This window comes from Acomys russatus, chromosome 20 (genome assembly GCF_903995435.1).
Source record: "Acomys russatus chromosome 20, mAcoRus1.1, whole genome shotgun sequence".
Lineage (NCBI taxonomy): Eukaryota > Metazoa > Chordata > Mammalia > Rodentia > Muridae > Acomys > Acomys russatus.
The window spans coordinates 23,328,476-23,348,149 of record NC_067156.1 but is presented as its reverse complement, the minus strand read 5'-3'; the positions used below and the strand labels follow the sequence as shown (position 1 = coordinate 23,348,149).

General features: G+C 48.5%; 2 protein-coding genes across 2 annotated transcripts; both read left to right on the top strand.

Moving 5' to 3' along the window:
• Window positions 1-1,523: 1,523 nt before the first annotated feature.
• Window positions 1,524-13,877, top strand: Cdc25c (cell division cycle 25C). Its single transcript, XM_051163984.1, is given in 12 exon segments — window positions 1,524-1,610; window positions 1,612-1,689; window positions 1,691-1,722; window positions 3,710-3,810; window positions 5,310-5,355; window positions 7,864-7,896; window positions 8,161-8,251; window positions 8,783-8,877; window positions 9,701-9,756; window positions 9,759-9,847; window positions 11,333-11,444; window positions 13,759-13,877. Coding segments are annotated over 12 exon segments (939 nt in total).
• A 106-nt stretch (window positions 13,878-13,983) lies between these two features.
• On the top strand, window positions 13,984-19,122 carry LOC127204763 (uncharacterized). Its single transcript, XM_051163983.1, is given in 6 exon segments — window positions 13,984-14,364; window positions 14,437-15,566; window positions 15,568-15,970; window positions 15,972-16,026; window positions 16,029-17,105; window positions 17,108-19,122. Coding segments are annotated over 6 exon segments (5,061 nt in total).
• Window positions 19,123-19,674: the final 552 nt, after the last annotated feature.

The following is a 19,674-nucleotide window of genomic DNA, read 5'->3' as shown; positions in this document are numbered from 1 at the left end:
CTGGCACACACACACAGACACACACACACACACACACACACTTAAAAATAATTGGTCTGGGGAGCAAGAGTTAAATGACAGTGGTGTCTAGCGTGCCCGAGGTTCTTGGGTTCCATTCCTATTGCCGCCGCCGCCACTATTAATACGCCCACCTCCTTCAAGCAGGGTCTCTAGACCAGGGTGACCTGGGACTCACACTGTTCTGCAGGTTGTCCTCAAACTCACGGCGATGCTATCTCAGTCTCCAGAGTGCTGGGATTATAGGCATGAACCCCTTCTAACCCACTACCAACATTGTCATAAGGATTACGTCAAAAGGTTCAATTCCTCTACTCTCCCTAAAAAGGAATTTCTACCCAGAAAACCTCTTGGAAGGGGCCAGTGGCGTCTCATCATCTACACACACCTGTCATGCCCCAACAACTGCCACACCGGGGGCAAATGCTCCATTTCCAGGCGAAAGCTAACAAAACTCGAGAGAAACGAGAAGAGAACACTTGCACTCAAAAGCAGCTCCTCCAGCCCGTCACCGTTAGCCGGGCTCGATTTAAATCACCCGGGGTTGCCGGGGGCGAAGGGCATTGAGTACAGGAAGGGTGTGGCGATTGGCCGGAGGGAGAGCCAATGTGCCCCAGGCTCTCTGTGTGGCGGAGCTGCCTAGCGCAAGAGATACAAGCCAAGCGATTGGTCGGGGCGGGGGCGTGGTTTGGTGCGATGATTGGCTGGCGCTGCTAGCAGGAGGACGCTGATAGGTTGTTGAGAGGGCGGAAGGTTTGAATGGGCAGGCCTCTGGCTGTTCCTCAGGCCAGTTCCCGAGAGAAAGCCGCGAAGTTGGACCTCGGGCTACGTAGATGCAATTTAAACTCGAAGAACCGCTCCTGTTCCTCAGATTCCTTGTCATTCAGTGGCCATCTTCGCTTCCGTCCAGTCCTGCGGGAGTTTCTTTCTCCAAATTCAAGTGTTAAGGTAAGTCGGGGGCGGTGTCCGTCCCGGAATTTCTGACGCACGATGGTCCCTGCAGGGTTCATTCGAGACCGGAGGTCCGAATAGCCTTGCCTTGTTAGTTAGATCCGTTTCTTCTAGTCAAGAGTGTGAAGCTGGGTGGTCCGGATCTAGCCGGTTTTCTCTTCGTTCCACCTTTTAAGTCTTCAGCTTGCCTGATGTCTGTAAGTTTTCTTTTTTTAGATTTATTTGTTATGTGTACAGTGTTCTGCCTGCATGTACACCTACAGGCCAGAAAGTGGCATTACATCACATTACAGATGGTTGTGAGCCATCATGTGGTTGCTGGGAATAGAACTCATGACCTCTGGAAGAAGCCAGTGCTTTTAACCTCTGAGCCCTCTCTCCAGGCCCGTCTGTAAGTTTTCGACCTGAGCAACAGCAATGTAACATTTTAGAGGGTTCAATTCATCCTATGGGGATGCTCCTGCACCCGGACTTAGCCAGGCACTGGAGAGGGCGGAGAGGAATTGTTGAACAACCCGAGTGTTCTCCTAGTCCTCGGTGAAGACTCTGAAGTCATGTCTACAGGACCCTTTCCATCTGTAAGTAAAGAGGGAAGTTCTGTTTCAGCACCCATTTTAAGGTCCAATCAAAGAAAGATGTTAGTTACACTTACTTTTGGAGAGAAACAGTTCTTTTACCATCCGTTCGGATGTCCCTCAATTTCCAGGAGATAAATAAACCCCTTTACTCGGCAAACCTAAGCATTTTGTCTGGGTAAATTCTTTTTTTTTTTTTTTTTGAGACAGGGTTTCTCTGTAGTCTTGGCTGTTCTGGACTCACTTTGTAGACCAGGCTGGCCTTGAACTCACAGCGATCCTCCAGCCTCTGCCTCGAGTGCTGGGATTAAAGGCGTGCACCACATGCCCGGCACGGTAAGTAAATTCATATTTATTTATTTATTTATTTATTTATTTTTTGGTTTTTTTCAAGACAGGGTTCTCTGTGTAGCCTTGGCCATCCTGGACTCACTTTGTAGACCAGGCTGGCCTTGAACTCACAGCGATCCGCCACCACGCCCGGCTTGTAAATTCATTTTTAAAGAGATTTATTTTTGATTATGTGTAGGTGTGTGTGTGTGTGTGTGTGTGTGTGTGTGTGTGTGTGTGTGTGTGTGTAGTCTGCATGTGGGTATATGTTTGTCATTATAGAGATTTATTTTTGATTATGTGTAGGGGTGTGTGTGTGTGTGTGTGTGTGTGTGTGTGTGTGTGTAGTCTGCATGTGGGTATATGTTTGTCATTATAGAGATTTATTTTTGATTATGTGTAGGGGTGTGTGTGTGTGTGTGTGTGTGTGTGTATGTGTGTGTGTGTAGTCTGCATGTGGGTATATGTTTGTGATTATAGAGCACAGGCATGGTACACCCTGAATACAGGTGGTTGTGGGCCACCCAAAGGGGATGCTGGGAACCTAACTGCAGTCTTCAGCAGGGATGACAGCAAGCTCTTAACCACTGAGCTATCTCTCTAGCCTTTTTATTTTTACACCTTGTCTTTGATTTTGTTCAGGGTTTGTCAGCTATCAGCCATGGCCTTAAACTATGTGCCTCTTTTGGCTCTTGGGCTTCCTTTCTATGTAACAAAGTAAAAAAAAAAAAAAAAAAGACTTTTTCTAAACGGGATTTGGCAGAGTATGTGATCTCACCATTCTGGAGGCTGAGACAAGGATGATTACAGGTTCAACACCAGCCTAGGCTACTAGTGAATGCCAGGAAAATTAGAGGGTTACAGAGTGAGACCCTATTGCAAACAAACAAATAATAATAAGAAAGGGGGAAAAAAAAGACATTTTCTATCTTACCAGGAATACTTGTTTTCCTGTCCTGTCAGAATCAATGTGCTGTCTAGGAAAAATTCTAAAAACTCTATGATTATGTTACATGAGTTGCCACTTTGGTTGTATTAATGTTAATGATGCACTTTTAATTTTGGTCATGCTATCTTTATAGCTCATTAGCAAACAAGTATTTGAGGAGGGGTAGAGGTTAGGGGGGGCGGGTGGGAGTAGAGTTAACATGTTCAGTATAAGCAAGATAGAGAATGTGGGGTCCAGATGGTCAGGAGCCTATTCACTGGGCAGGTGAGATGGCCCAGCGTGTAAGGCACCTGTCACCATGCCTGACCTGAGATGGATCCCCTGTCACCACGCCTGACCTGAGATAGATCCCCTGTCTACTACAGGTTGTCTTCTGACTTCCAAATACAAGTATGCACACACACAATAAGTAAAATGTAGCAAAAATTCTTTTTTAAAAAAGATTTATTTATTTATTTTATGTATATGAGTGTTCTATCTGCATGTACACCTGCAGGCCAGAAGAAAGCATCATGCCAGTATAGATGGTTGTAAGCCACCATGTGGTTGCTGGGAATTGAACTCAGGACCTCTAGAAGAGCGGACAGTGCTCTTAACTGCTGAGCCATCTCTCCAGTCCCATAGCAAAAATTCTTTTTAAAAAATGCTCCCTTTAGATTCTCATTAAATAATCCTATCTCAGTATGCTGGTGAGTAGAGACTGAGGCCCATAGTATTGAAATAGAGAAAGAAATGGATTGTTCTTCCTAACCCAGTCTGAGCAGGTGGACTTATTTGGATACTATTTAGATTTTTGTATTAGTAATTGAGAGAGATTTACAATGAAGACATGACCTCTACCTTTTAAGTTCAGTGGTAATCTTGATATATTCATATGTCTTAACAGAGGAACAGGAACCTGAAAATGTTGTCTTGACCTTTGAAATCTCAGCAATGGAGAAATGTCTGCCTCTCAGATGGCCACTTCTGCTGATTTTGAGGAAACTGGTAAGAGTACAGTCTTTAAAAGGAAATCCAACTCTAAAATTTTTGGTTTTACTATTTTTTATGTGTATAAATGTCTTTGCATGCCTGTGTGTATGTGTACCACATACATGCCTGGTGCTGTTAGAGGCCAGGAGAACTGGAGATATAGATATAGATATATTTTTTAATTTTTTTTTTTTTTTTGAGGCGGAGTTTCTCTGTGTAGCCCTGGCTGTCCTGAACTTGCTTTGTAGACCAGGCTGTCCTCAAACTCACAGCGATCCACCTGCCCCTGCCTCCCTTAGATGTCTTCTTGTTTTTTTCCTCACCATAGATTTCTCAAGTAAGTACTTTTCTATTTGTTTTCTTGGGGAAGGGAGAAGCTGGAAGCTTGAGACAGCATCTCATGTAGCTCAGACTGACCTCAAATTCATTGTGTATCCACCTGAATTTACCTCCCAAGTGCTGGAATGGCAGGCATATTTGTGCCACCATGACTGGCTTTTTTTTTTTTTTTTTTTTTTAAGATAGGGTTTCTCTGTGTGTAGCCTTGCCTGTCCTGAAATCACTTTGTAGACCAGGCTGGCCTCGAATTCAGAGATCTGCCTGTCTCTGCCTCCCAAGTGCTGTGATGAAAGCTGTGTACCACCACCTCCTGGCCCACAACTGGCTTTCCCCCCCCCCCCTGAGACAGGGTTTCTCTGTGTAGCCTGGGCTGTCCTGGAACTCACTCTTATTTATACTAGGCTGTCCTTGAACTCAGAGATCCGCCTGCATCTGCCTCCCTAGTGCTGGGATTACACACGTGCACCACCACGCCTGGCTCACAACTGGCTTTTAAACATTTTTTTAAAAGGCTCATTCATTCTTAAGTGTATGAGTGTTTTGCCTGCATGTATACTTAACGTGCGCTTGCACCCTGAGCTGGCTAGAAGAGATTACCAGATCCCTTGGAACTGGAGGTGAGAATGGTTATGGAGCACTATGTGGGTGCTGGAGACCAAACCTGGCTCCTGAAAGAACAGCAAGTGCTCTTAACCTCTGAGCCATTTCTCTAGCACAGTTGATGTTTTAAAAAAATTATTTGTTAGCCTGGTAGTGGTAGCACATGCCTTAATTTCAGCACTCGGGAGGCAGAGGCGGGCAGATCTCTCAGAGTATGAGGCCAGCCTGGTCTACAGAGCAGGACAGGTAGAGCTACAGGTAGAGAAACCCTGTCCTGATTTGTTTGTTTTGTTTTTTGAGACAGGGTTTCTCTCTGTAGCCACGGCTATTCTGGAACTTACTCTGTAGATCAGGCTGGCCTCGAACTCAGAAATCCTCTTGCCTCTGCCTCCTGAACGCTGGCATCAAAGGCATGGACCACCACTACCTGGCTGAAACCCTCTCTTGAAAAACCAAAAGGAACCACTATGGTTCTGTACAGAGGTGAGGATTGAACCTAGGACTCTGTGCATGCTGGACAAATACTACCAAGTAAACTACATCTCCAGCCCATGGTTCGTCATATCTGATTGCAGGTTCCTTGGATTCGTCAAGATCTCAGGATGTACAGTTAGCTGGGAGGTAAGTTCTGCTGTCAAATGGTCTGTATGCCCTAACCTTTCTGCATGAGTCATGGGATGTTATCCAATGTGGACTCTGCAGACCATAAAGTATTTCATGATGGATATTAGTGGGCTTGGAGGCCTAGATCTGACTTAACAAAATTTAAGTTTTCCAGTTCTAACTAGTGTTGCGCAATGCAGGCTATTTTAAGCCAGCATACACAGAAATATCTTGTTTTTACATGCGGGGAGATGGTGTACTGCGCTCATGTTATGGTCTCTCTTTGCATGTGAGAGGTGCTGTATTTCAGCAGCTAAGGATGCAGGCTCGGGAATGAGACTGGGTTCTGCTGGCTCACTACTTTACCAGCTGGGACCCACAGTTTCTTTTTTAAAAAATTTTTTATTATTAATTTATTCTTGTTACATCTCAATGGTTATCCCATCCCTTGTATCCTCCCATTCTTCCCTCCCTCCCCTTTTCCCCTTATTCCCATCCCCTATGACTATTTTTTTTTTTTTTTTTTTGGAGTGCTTGCAACAGCCTTCATTTTGCTGTGCTTCTTCACTCTGTTTTTTTTTTTTTTTAATTAATTTATTCTTGTTACATCTCAATGTTTATCCCATCCCTTGTATCCTCCCATTCCTCCCCCCCCCCCATGACTGTTCTTGAGGGGGATTACCTCCCCCTGTATATGCTCATAGGGTATCAAGTCTCTTCTCGGTTCTTTTTTTGTTTTGTTTCGTTCCCCCCCGCCCCCAGACAAGGTTTCTCTGAGTAACCTTGCCTGGACCCACAGTTTCTTAATTCACTGGATTGTACTTTCTCTACTCATAATATGAAGTAACAGTACTATTTTAAAGATTAAATAAAAATCAGAGGCTGGCCTACATGAGACATTGTCTCAAACAAAAAGAAGCATCACCCAAACCAAAGCTAACAACAAAGCCAAGAAGAGCCACATAATTCAGATTACATTTGTGATCCCAGAACTCAGGTGGTAGAGGCAGGAGAATCAGAAGTTCAAGGCCAGCCTCAGCTTCCTAGCAAGTCTGAGGCCAGTCTGGGCTGTGTGAGACACTATCTTAATACCATTTCCCACCTCCTTCCACCACACACACACACACACAAAGAAGGAAAGCAAAACAAAACATGTATGTGTCACATACAAAGCATTTTGTTTGTTGTTATAACTTTTATGAGTCTCTCCTGGAGATTTAAAAATATTTAGCCCAGGAGGTATACATGGAATAAAAACTGAATTCTTTTTTCTTTTTCTTTTCTTTGTTGTTGTTGGCTTTTTTTGTTTGTTTGTTTGTTTGTTTTTGTTTTTGCTTTTGGTTTTTCAAGACAGGGTTTCTCTGTGTGGCCTTGGCTGTCCTGGATCTCCCTTTGTAGACCAGGCTGGCCTCGAACTCACAGAGATCTACTTGCCTCTCCCAAGCACTGTGATTAAAGGTCTGCACTATCACTGCCTGGCTATGAAAATTGATTTCAATTCAATTCTTTCAAAACTTATTGTATTTTATATTGGTTTTTTTTGAGATGGTTTCTCTGTGTAGGCCTGGCTGGCCCTGAACTCACAGTAATCCAGCCGCCTCTTCCTCCTGGGTGCTGGGATCAAAGGCGTGCGCCACTGCTGCTGCCACCACCCAGCATTCTTTTTCTTTTTTACGCGTGTTTTGCAGGTAGGCCCTGCAGTATGACCTTGAGCTCATAGTGACCCTCCAACCTCCGCCTCCTGGGTACTGGCTTTATTGTGGTGGACTTCCGTGCTTGGCTTTGCATTGCTTTAACTAGCCTATCCTGTACAGACTGAGTGGAAATTTGGGAAGGAAGAAGAAGGGAAAAAAAGCTGTAAAACAAGAGGGGCCGGGGTGTCATATGCTGGCTGGCCGCTTACTTAGCTTGTAAAGCCTAGGTTCCGTCCCCAGCACCAAAGCTAGACTGAGAGATGTAAGACGGACTCTCCTGGGTGCATGCTTAACTTGTCTAGTTGTGCTGGTGTAGTGAGGCCCTTTCCCCAGGATGCCACTGAGTCTTGGTGTTGTGGTTAGTTTACCAGTATGGCCTAATAATGTTTATTATCAGGCCTATAATTCTTATTACGACAGTATTTTCTAACCTGCCAACAACCAATCAAGACACAGACACCTGTTATATTTTAAAATAGTCTTAGTTAACCTGGGGCAGGGAAGATACTAATCCCCTAAACTACCTCCCGTAGTGGGGCAGGTATGGGATCCCTGTCTCAATCCCATGCCATCTGCTTCTAATAATTTCTATCAAGCTACCTCCCATCCATAATCCCATATACTTGCTAATGTTCTTCATTTGGGCCAAGTCCTCCATCCACGCCGGCCATGTGCTTCTCCACCTACCCATGTCTTGGTATTTAATACCCTCCATATTATTGAAAGACTAGGGCTCCTGGAATAGAAGAGAATAAAGTTGGGCGCCCACCACTGCAGAAGCAAACTATGTGGGAGTTAGCTGACTGGTGTTTGCTTTCGATTTAATCTTCAGGAATTATCACCAGGACCTTATAAAAGGCATCTCATTAAGTAGGCCTCTCTCCCTTCTTCCCTCCTTCTCTCCCTCCCTCCCTCCCTCCCTCCTCCTTCCTTCCTTCCTTCCTCTCTCTCTCTCTTTTAAGAGAGGGCCTCTCTATGTGTGGCTAGTTAGCTGGAACACCTGTTGAGCAACTGAAACTAAAGGCATCGTTTTTTACTTTGTGCTTGTTTCTCAGGGTGGGAGGCAGAGGGTTTCCAGCAGTCATGTGGCTTATGGATGTTGGATGCTTTCTGTTTACAGTGTCTCTTAGGTACAGCTTCTTTGTAGTACCCCAAATGCTTTGGATCATGGCCACAGAAAGAAAGATGCAAAGTGTAGCATATCTGTAAATAAAGAAAATGTAGTTATTGGAAACCTAAGCTATCAGTTATGACCAATTTTTCAGTTTAAATATACAAATTGCTGTTACTGTCCATGTAAATAACTGTTTGAAATCATCATGTGTATGTGTAAGTACTGGTTCCTGTCAGGGGACTTCTTTCCTTTCCCAATGGGTCCTGGAATGGAATTTAAAGCATCAGGCGTTCCTGGCAGGTGCTGTTACCCACTAAACCCTCTTGCTAGCCATAAATAATTTTGCTCTGTGAGAACATATGTAACTTGTTCACAAATTCTTTGGCCTCTTTTTGTACTTTTTTTGCTAAGGACTGAGTTTGTTTTTGTTTTTAATTTAATTTAATTTAATTATTTTATTTTATTTTTTGGTTTTTTGAGACAGAATTTTTCTGTGTAGCCCTGGCTGTCCTGGACTCACTTTATAGACCAGGCTGGCCTCAAACTCACAGAGATCTGCCTGCCTCTGTCTCCCAACGGCTGGGATTAAAGGTGTGCATGTGCCACACCACCACCAGGGGCAGCTTTTCTTATGCAGATAAACACCAGTTTAAACACTTTGGAATGGGAGGCACCTAGGACCCAGAAGCTTCAAAAAATGAAGATCCTCTGGCTTCTCCCCTCTGGGTGCTGGTGAGTTATTGACTACCATCAAGTGAAGTATCCTGTGCTACAGAATAGCAGCTGGGACTTCTGGTCTGCTGACCTTTCCTAAGCTGGCTGAGGCGAGAAGAGGGGAGACAAGGAAATCCAAGCAGGACCAAGGAGGAGCTGTGTGTTGTCTGATCCTGTTAGTTGTTTAAACTGTGGAGTGAGAATTTTTCTTAGCCTTTGCTTACTTCCTTTCTCTTCCTTGCTTTTTGGCTTTTTGAGACAAGCTCCCATTCTGTAGTCTGACTGTGCTCAAACCCACAGCAATCCTGCTATCTCCGTCTAGGTGCCAGGACAGTAGGCACGCGCTACAACACACACCGGCCAGTTCTTGTCTCCGTTTTGAATGGGCTTTATCTGTGCTCTCAGGTCAGCCTTGAATGCTTTACTCAGGTGTTCCCCGCCTCAGCCTCTGGAGTCCTGATACTATAGGTCTCTGCTTCTGCAGACAGCTGCTTCTAAGAGTTGTGTAGTTTGGATTCTCACATTTATATTGCTGGTATATTCTGACTCAGTCTTTGTACATGATGTAAGCGTTCTGAATAAGGTAAGGGTTTCTGGTTTGTTTGTATTATTTTTACATTTGTTTTTGTTTTTTTGGTTTTCGAGACAGGGTTTCTCTTTGTAGCCTTGGCTGTCCTGGACTCCCTTTGTAGACCAGGCTGGCCTTGAACTCACAGTAATCCACCTGCCTCTGCCTCCCGAGTGCTGGGATTAAAAACGTGTGCCACCACTGCCTGGCTATAGGCATACACTTTCATACTTATCCTTAAATAGGCTTTAGTCTTGTCAATCTACTTGTCAGGAAAATGGCCTCGATGGAAAGTGAAATGAAGTATCTGGGCAGTCCCATCACTACACTGTCAAACTGAGTGAAAATCAGGAGCTAGAAGACCAAGAAGAGATTCCTGAAGACCCAGTGGCATTCTCCTTGGAAGACCAAGATACCAAGGTATGCCATCCTGTTACTTTTCATTTTTCATCTCTCCTTTCATTTTATTTACTGTGTGCATGTGTGTGTATGTTTCTGTGTGTGCATGCACATGCATGGCATATATGTGGTAGTCAGAGGACAACTTGTAAAAGTTAGCTCTCTCTATCATGTGGTACAGGCATCAAACTCAGGTCATCAGGGGTCACGAACTGAATCTTCTCAGCAGCTTCTGGTCTTTTTGTTATTGTTTTTGTTTTTTTATGTAGTCCTGGTTGTTGATATTGCAGTTTAGCCCAGAGTGGCTTTGAACTGGCAATCCTCCTGTCTTAACTCCTAAATACTAGGATTATAGTGTGCAATCCTGTGCTACAACACCAACTTTTCTTTTTCATTTTGTTTGTTTGAGACAGGGTCTCATTATGAGGCTCAAGCTGTCCTGGAACTCACCTGTAGTCAAAGCAGGTATAGAATTCACTGTATAGCCTAGGCTGCTTTGAAACTCCTTGAAATCCTCCTGCCTCAGTCTTGCATGTACTAGCATTACAGGCATGAGCTTCTACTTTTGATCTTAAGTGAAAAATATTGTTTATCTATTGTACTAGGACTGTGACAAAACAAAACGAACAAAAACCAGAGTCATACCCATAATTCACTGCTTCGTAGATAGAGGCAGGAGGGTAGTGAATTAAAGGCCAGCCTTGGTTACATTGTGAGACGTAGTCTCAAAAAAGGCAATTGGAGAGATAGCTCTGCAATTAAGAGCCCTGGGTACTCTTCTGGAGGATCAGGGTTTGAACCCCCTAAAATATTTTTAGTTAAAAAAAAAAAAAAAAGTCCGTAGACTCTAAGAGATACTTGACTCCCATCACAGTGTGGAGAGCATCCTAACACTGGGGAGAAATTGTAGTGAGTAATCTGCGTCACTGTCTACAGCAGTGGCCAGAACAGCCTCGCAGGATCTTGCAGACATCTTAAAGGTGCCTCCCACAGCACCAGGATATAATCTGAAGCTGCTTGTGCCTTGTAGGTGTGTGTTGACATCCAAGAGATAGTTTCTAAAGTGTCTGGCACTTCTGAATCAGCTTCATATGTTTGAAACCAATGTCAACAAAGATGGTTTTAAATTTATTCATTTAAATGGAGTAAAATTGTAGTAAATCTGTAGGGGGACAGAGCTGACAGAAGTGGGAAGGGCTCAGAAGAGCAGCATGGGAGGTGTGGGGAGGAATGCAGTAGCCATACAATGCACGTTTGTACAGAAGCTTTCAAAAGCTAAGCAAATGATTTGCCAAGCTTAGAGTTCATGCTTATAATTGTAGCACCTGGTACAGTGAGGCAGGAAAGTTTCCTCAAGCTTGAAGGCAGCCAGAGTAACAGGGATACCTTGTTTCAACAACTCAGAAAATGTAGTGACTTCCAGAGGGCAGACGCTGCCTGTGGAGTTAGGTGCCTGGGTTCCAGTTCTCGCCCATTCCTAGTGTTAGACCATTTGCCACACTGCAGCAGGCATCAGTCTTTGCTTACAAGTTAGAGAGCACGGCTGGGCACAAGGCTCGGCTCATCAGGTCCTCGCTGCCTAAGGATGAAGACTATAGTGGAAGTCCTCAGAGCCCACGTAAATGCTGGATGGGCCTGCAGGGAAGCCAGCAGATGGAGGGTGGAGCACACTGGCTAGCTAGAGCAGCCTCACCAGCATGCTCTGTTCAACCGACGGATGTCCCTTAGTGAATAATGAAGGGAGTGATTGAGCAGGACTCTTGAAATCCACCTAGGGCCTCCACACACACTTGCAAACACACACAGACAGACAGACAGACAGACAGACAGACGCACGTTACACAAATACACATGCAAGTAAAACAAAATGGAGCCCATAATAAGCCTTTCATAGAATTGCTGTCCATAAGATTAAGTATCAAAAACAGTTGTGTAATTTCTGCACTCAGGAAGCTGAAGGAAGAGACGTTCAAGGCCAGCCTGGATTATATAGTGATGGCCTGTCTTGGTCTCTGCTTCTCCTAAAATCAAGTATGTGTGTTCTCATCTCACACCTCTCCCTCCTTCCCTCCCTCCCTCCCTTGTCCCTCCCTCCCTCCCTCTTTCTTCCCTCCCTCTCTCTCCTCCCTCCCTCTCCCTCCCTCTCTCTTCTCCCTCTCTCTCCCTCCCTCTCTTTCCTCCCTCTCTCCTCCCTCCCTCTCCCTCCCTCCCTCTCCCTCCCTCTCTCTCCCTCCCTCCCTCTCCCTCCCTCTCTCTCCCTCCCTCTCTCTCCTCCCTCTCTCTCCCTCCCTCTCTCCCTCCCTCTCTCTCCCTCCTCTCCTCCTCCCTCCCCTCCCTCCCTCTCTCCTCCCTCTCTCTCCCTCCCTCTCTCTCTCTCCTTCCCTCTCTCTCCCGCTCTCTCTCCCCCCTCTCGCTCTCCTCCCTCTCTCTCCTCCCGCTCTCGCCCTCCTCCTCTCTCGCCTCCCTCCCTCTCTTCTTCCTATCTCTCCCTCCTCTCTCTTCGCTCCCTTCCCTCATCCCCTCTTCCCTCCCTCTCTCTCCCTCCTCCTTCTCCCTCCCTCTCCCTCCCCCTCTCTCCCTCCCTCTCTCTCCCTCCCTCCTTCTCCTACCCTCTCCCTCCCCCTCTCTCCCTCCCTCCTTCTCCCTCCCTTTCCCTCCCTCTCTCTCCCTCTCTTTCTTTCCTCCCTCTCTCTTCCTCCCCCTCTCTCCTCCCTCTCTCTTCTTCCCTCTCTCTCCCCTCCCTCTCTCCTCCCTCTCTCTTCTTCCCTCTCTCTCCCTCCCTCTCTCCTCCCTCTCTCTCCATCCGTCTTGAAGCTAGTCTAGTTTGCATCGTGAGTTCTAACCCAGCCAGGGATACATAGTAAAGCTTATCTCTCCCCTCCTTCACCCCTAACCCCCAAAAAAGAAGAAAAGGAACGGTGGTGCACGCCTTTGGTCCCAGCACTCAGGAGGCAGAGGCAGGTAGATCTCTGTGAGTTCAAGGCCAGCCAGGTTTACAAAGAGTCCAGGACAGCCAAGGATACACAGAGAAACTCTGTCTCAAAAAACAAACAAACAAAAGCCATTTATAATATTTTACATACATTATTATTTTTATTATTACTATTATTTTGGTTTTTCAAGACAGATTTTTTTCCTGTGTAATAGTTCTAGCTGTTCTGAACTCACTCTGTAGACCAGGCTATCTTCGAACTCAGAGATCCGCCTGCCTCTGCTTCCCAAGTACTGAAAGACCCCCGCCTCTGCTGAGCTGCTTGACTTGAGTAACGCCATTTTGCAAAGCAGAACTGGTGCAGGGTAACTGCCAACCCACCACACCCTAAGAGAGCCAGATGTCCCCCACTCCACCCTGCCGAACAGGATATCTGTGGTCAGCCACCTGGCCCCTAGCAAAAGTCCCTGATGTACCCAGATAGCGGTCGGGCCCGCCCCGACTTCCCCGTTCCGAGAAACGAGCCATGACCTCAGTTTGCCCTGGCCTCATTTAAATCAGCCAATCAGAACCCTGTAACCAAGCTTCTCGCTTCTGTGCCCGCGCTTCTGCTCTCAAACCCTATAAAAACCCAGTTCCCCAGCTCATGGTCGCGCCAGTCCTCCGAATGACTAGGACGCCCCGGGTACCTGTGTATCTGAATAAAGCCTCTTGCAGTGGCAACCGAACAACTTGGTCTCGCTGGTCCTTGGGGAGGGTCTCCCTGAAGAAGGACACCCACGGTTGGGGTCTTTCATTTGGAGGTCCCACCGAGATCGAGACCCCCGCCCAGGGACCACCGACCCAAATTCGGGAGGTGAGTTGCCGGCATTTCTTATTTGTCCGTTCCTGTCTGTGTGTACTTTCACTCTGTAATCCGTACGGCTCAGCTGGGTCGATCTGTATTTGGCGGAAACCAGAAGGAGCTGACGGGCTCGGACTTCTTTTCCGCGACTTTCAGGAGACGTCCTGAAAGTGTCTGGGGTCCATTGGACCCATCTGGTTGGAGCCCCTGACCGAGGGATACGTGCCTCATCTGGGAGACGAGGGATCCGGACCCTCTCTAAGTTCTCCACTTGAATTTTTACTTTCACTTTGGCGTCGTAGTCGTGCCGCGCGGCTTGTTTGTTTTAGTGTCATTCTGATATTTCTAGTTGTACTTGTGTGTCTATTTGTGTCCGAGAGAATGGGACAGTCCGTAACCACTCCCTTAAGTCTTACTTTACAGCATTGGAAAGATGTCCGGACTAAGGCTCACAACCTCTCGGTGGAAGTCCGGAAAGGAAAGTGGGAGACTTTTTGTTCCTCAGAGTGGCCTACCTTTGGTGTCCACTGGCCACGGGACGGCAGTTTTGACCTATCTCTTATCTTGCAGGTTAAATCAAAAGTGATGGACCCCAGACCCCATGGGCACCCGGACCAAGTCCCATACATTATCACCTGGGAGGAGCTGGCCCGGGATCCCCCTCCCTGGGTCAAGCCCTTTACCACTCCCACTCCCCCTCTCGTTCCCTCTGCTCCCGCTCTGCCCCCTCCCCTTACACCCTCCAGGTCCACCCTGTATCCGGCAGTGACCAAGCCTGTAGGAGACCGTCCTCCAAAGGACACAAAGACCCCGCCGGTCCTGCCGCCGGAGGAGGGTCCCCTCCTGGATCTCCTCACCGAGGAGCCCCCGCCCTATCGGGGACCAGACCCCCGGCAGGAGGCTCCGGCGCCTGACCATGCCCAAAGCCCGGGAGAGGCAGCGGCCGCCAGCCCTCCGGCGGAGCCGTCTCCGATGGCTGGGCGACTGAGGGGACGCCGAGAGCCCCCTCCAGACTCCACTTCGCAGGCTCTTCCCCTGCGTGCTGGGGCAGACGGTCGGCCCCAGTATTGGCCTTTCTCTGCCTCTGATCTTTACAATTGGAAAAACAATAACCCCTCCTTCTCTAAAGATCCCACTAAACTGACTGCTCTCATTGAGTCTATCCTGGTGACCCATCAGCCCACTTGGGATGACTGTCAGCAGCTGTTACAGGTTCTCCTGACCACGGAGGAGAAGCAGAGGGTTGTCCTAGAGGCCCGTAAGAACGTCCCGGGGGCCAACGAATAGCCCACCCAGCTGCCGAATGAAATTAACAGTGCCTTCCCCTTGGAGAGACCTGATTGGGACTTCGCCACCAAGGAGGGTAAGAACAACCTACGACTCTATCGCCAGTTGCTAATGGCAGGTCTCCACGGGGCTGCTAGACGCCCCACTAATTTGGCCCAGGTTAAATTAGTCACTCAGAAGCCTGATGAGTCTCCCTCTGCCTTTCTAGAGAGGTTAAAAGAGGCCTTCCGGGTGTACAGTCCTTATGACCCCGAAGACCCCACCCAGGCTACTAACCTAGCCATGTCTTTTATTTGGCAGTCAGCCCCAGACATTAAAAGGAAGTTAGAGAGACTTGAAGGATTAAGAGAAAGTTCCATGCAAGATTTGTTGAAAGAAGCTGAAAAGATTTTTAATAAGAGAGAGACTCCAGAGGAGAGGGATGAGAGATTAAGGAGAGAGGCTGAGGAAAGAGAGAGTGTGCAAGAACGTAAGCGAAATAAGGAATTTAGCAAACTATTGGCCACCGTAGTAACAGGACAGAGACAGAGTAGGCAGGACCAGGGAGAACGAAGGGGCCCCCGGGTGGACAAAGACCAATGCGCCTACTGCAAGGAAAAAGGTCATTGGGTTCGAGACTGCCCAAAGGGACCCCGGAGACCTAAACCCCAGAGCTCCCTACTCAATCTGGAAGAAGACTAGGGGGGGTCAGGGTCAGGAGCCTCCCCCTGAACCCCGGCTAACCCTAAACGTGGGGGGGCAACCGGTCACCTTCCTGGTGGACACTGGGGCCCAACACTCGGTCTTTACAACCGCACTGGGCGCTCTCTCCAATAAATCGGCCTGGGTCCAAGGAGCCACTGGAGGAAAACGGTACCGATGGACAACAGAACGGCAAGTGCACCTGGCTTCCGGTAAGGTGACTCATTCCTTCCTACATGTTTCTGACTGTCCTTACCCTCTACTAGGGAGGGACCTCCTGACAAAACTAAAGGCACAGATTTACTTTGAAGGGCCCAAGGCACGAGTTACGGGGCCTCAAGGACAACCCCTCCACGTGCTCGTCCTACATATGGAGGATGAAGGTATCCGCTTCAGATGAGTGGCTTAAAGGGTTCCCATTGGCCTGGGCAGAGACAGGAGGAATGGGATTGGCCTCTCGCCTTTGGTAGTTCCACTCAAAGCCACCGCCTCCCCTGTCTCCATCAAACAATATCCCATGTCTCAGGAGGCCTACCAAGGAATTAGACCCCATATTAAAAGACTCCTGGACCAAGGGATCCTAGTACCTTGCCAGTCGCCCTAGAATACCCCACTACTTCCAGTCAAAAAGCCGGGCACCGGGGACTATCGCCCAGTACAAGATCTGAGGGAGGTCAATAAACGGGTGGAAGACATACATCCCACCGTGCCCAACCCATACAACCTGTTGACTGGATTGGCCCCAACACATACTTGGTACACGGTGCTGGATTTGAAAGATGTGTTCTTTTGCTTGAGGCTCCATCCCAAGAGCCAGCAGATATTTGCTTTTGAATGGAAAGATGCTGAATTAGGGATTTCTGGACAATTGACCTGGACCCGACTCCCTCAGGGGTTCAAAAATAGCCCCACTCTGTTTGATGAGGCGTTGCACAGAGACTTGGCTGACTTCAGGGTTCAACACCCGACGTTAATCCTGCTCCAGTATGTAGATGACCTGCTCTTGGCCTCCAAGACTAGGGAAGGCTGCCAGGAAGGGACAGCGGCTCTGCTGAAAGCCCTTGGTGAATTGGGGTACCGAGCCTCGGCCAAGAAGGCACAGATATGTCAACAACAGGTGACTTATCTGGGGTACCAGATTAGAGAAGGGAAGAGGTGGTTGACAGAAGCCCGGAAGCAGGCTATCCTGCAAATCCCTGCCCCTAGGAATCCTAGACAACTAAGAGAATTCCTGGGCACCGCCGGGTTCTGTTGCCTCTGGATTCCAGGGTTGGCAGAAATGGCTGCGCCGCTCTATCCCCTCACCAAACAAGGGACACTCTTTACTTGGGGAGAAGAACAGCAGCAGGCGCACACAGCCATAAAAGAGGCCCTGCTGTCCGCTCCCGCGCTAGGCCTCCCAGACCTGACCAAGCCCTTTGAGCTGTTCGTGGATGAAAAAAAGGGATACGCCAAGGGGGTACTGACCCAGAAACTTGGACCGTGGAGGCGGCCTATAGCATACCTATCCAAGAAATTGGACCCGGTGGCCTCGGGGTAGCCGCCATTGCCCTCTTGACCAAAGACTCTGGCAAGCTCACCATGGGACAGCCAATAACCATCCTGGCTCCCCACGCAGTAGAGGCCCTGGTTAAGCAACCCCCGGATAGGTGGCTCTCCAACGCCCGCATGACCCATTACCAGGCCCTACTGTTAGATACCGACAGAATCCAGTTCAGACCAACAGTGGTTTTAAATCCTGCCTCCTTGCTCCCCCTGCCGGAGAGCCCAGAAACTCACGACTGCCTCCAGATTCTGGCAGAAGCCCATGGGACCAGGCCTGACCTGACTGATCAGCCCCTCCTGAATGCTGATCATACCTGGTATACAGATGGGAGCAGCTTTCTGGAAGACGGGGAACGCAGAGCAGGGGCTGCCATCACCACCACAACTAAGGTGATCTGGACCACTGCATTGCCTCCAGGAACATCGGCCCAGAGGGCAGAGCTCATCGCCCTGACTCAGGCGCTCCGGCTGGCAGAAGGTAAGAGGCTGAATGTGTATACTGACAGCCATTATGCCTTTGCCACCGCCCATGTACACGGAGAAATCTATAGAAGGAGAGGCCTCCTAACCTCAGAGGGCAAGGAAATCAAGAACAAACCAGAGATACTGGCTTTGTTACAAGCTCTTTTCCTCCCCAAAGAGGTCAGCATCATGCACTGTCCGGGGCATCAGAAGGGCAACAGTCCAGAAGCAATGGGAAATCAGTTGGCGGATAAGACTGCCAGAGAGGCTGCCCTTGGTCCACAGAGCCACCTCATAATCACCCAGGTTCTCACAGAAGGAGAATCCCCAGCCCCCTGCCCAGGTTGGAAGTACGAGGAGAAGGACCTGGAGGTGCTCTAGAAAATGGGGGCCTTCCACGACACAGTAAAGGATCAATGGGTGTATCAGGACAAGACCGTGGTCCCTCATAAGGCCACAGCATATCTCATTGACTATTTCCATAAGCTGACCCACTTAAGTGCCAAGAAAATGAAGACTCTCTTGGACAGGGAAGAAACTGGACTGTACCTCTTGGGCAAAAGGCAGGCCCTGCAGGAAGCCGTGGCTTCCTGTAAAGCCTGCACCCAGGTAAATTCAAATAAGGCAAGGTCAACACCTGGAACCTGTCAGAGGGGCCACCGTCCAGGGATTCATTGGGAAATTGACTTCACAGAAATCAAGCCCGGCATGTATGGTTACAAGTACTTACTAGTTTTTATAGACACCTTTTCAGGATGGGTAGAGGCCTATCCCACCAAGCATGAGACTGCAAAAGTTGTGACCAAGAAGTTCCTGGAAGAGATCTTCCCCAGGTATGGCATGCCCCAGGTGCTGGGGTCTGACAATGGGCCCGCGTTCGTCTCCCAGGTAAGTCAGCAGGTGGCCACTCTACTGGGGATAAATTGGAAACTTCATTGTGCTTATCGGCCCCAGAGTTCAGGACAGGTGGAGAGTATAAATAGGACCATTAAGGAGACCTTGACTAAATTAGCGCTTGCAACTGACACTAGAGACTGGGTGATCCTCCTCCCGTTGGCCCTATATCAGGAGCGGAATACACCTGGCCCCCACGGACTCACGCCTTTTGAGATTCTGTATGGAGCTCCCCCTCCTGTTGTCAACTTCCTTGACTCCAACATTGCCTCGTTTGCTAACAGTCCTTCTTTGCAAGCCCACTTGCAGGCCCTGCAGATCGTCCAGCGAGAAGTCTGGAAGCCCCTGGTGGCTGCCTACCAAGACCAGCTGGACAGGCCCGTGGTGCCCCACCCTTTCCAGATTGGAGACTCCGTGTGGGTGCGCCGCCACCAGACGAAGAACCTAGAGCCTCGCTGGAAGGGACCGTATACTGTGCTGTTGACCACTCCTACTGCCCTGAAAGTGGACGGCATTGCTGCCTGGGTACACGCTTCCCACGTCAAGGCCGCCCACGAGACATCGAACACTCGGGAATCAGATCAACAACGGTCTTCATGGAAACTCCATCGCACTCCAAACCCTTTAAAGATAAGACTCACCCGCAGCTAATTCCTACCCTTCTCCTAATGATTCTTAATAGTTCAAGGGGTGGAGCATCCCCTCACCAGGTCCATAACTATACCTGGGTTGTGTGGGATGGTGAGGGCAATGCTCTCACTTCAGTGAGTCGGGTGACACGCCCGGCCTCATGGTTTCCTGAGTTACATCTCGACCTCGCTCGCGCTATGCCCCTAGGGTCCTACGCTAGAATGTGGACTGAACAGCATAGAATACACTTCTATATGTGTCCCTCCCCGGTCGGGGCAACTCAGCAAGGAAAATGTGGGTCCGTGATTGACCTTTACTGTAAGTCCTGGGGATGTGAGGAATTTGCCACCCAATGGAAGCCCACCTCCACCGGGCTTATCCAACTGGTTTGTGACCCCCTCCCCCGCGGTTGCGGATGGGCTGTCAATCCGGACACTAGGAAAGACCCTCCCAAGACATGCAACACACTTAAGCTTTCCTTCACAAGCAGAGGAAAAGAATATCCGGGGTGGCTAAAGGGTAAATATTATGGGCTCCGTCTGTGGAAAACAGGGACCCACGGGGGAATAATAC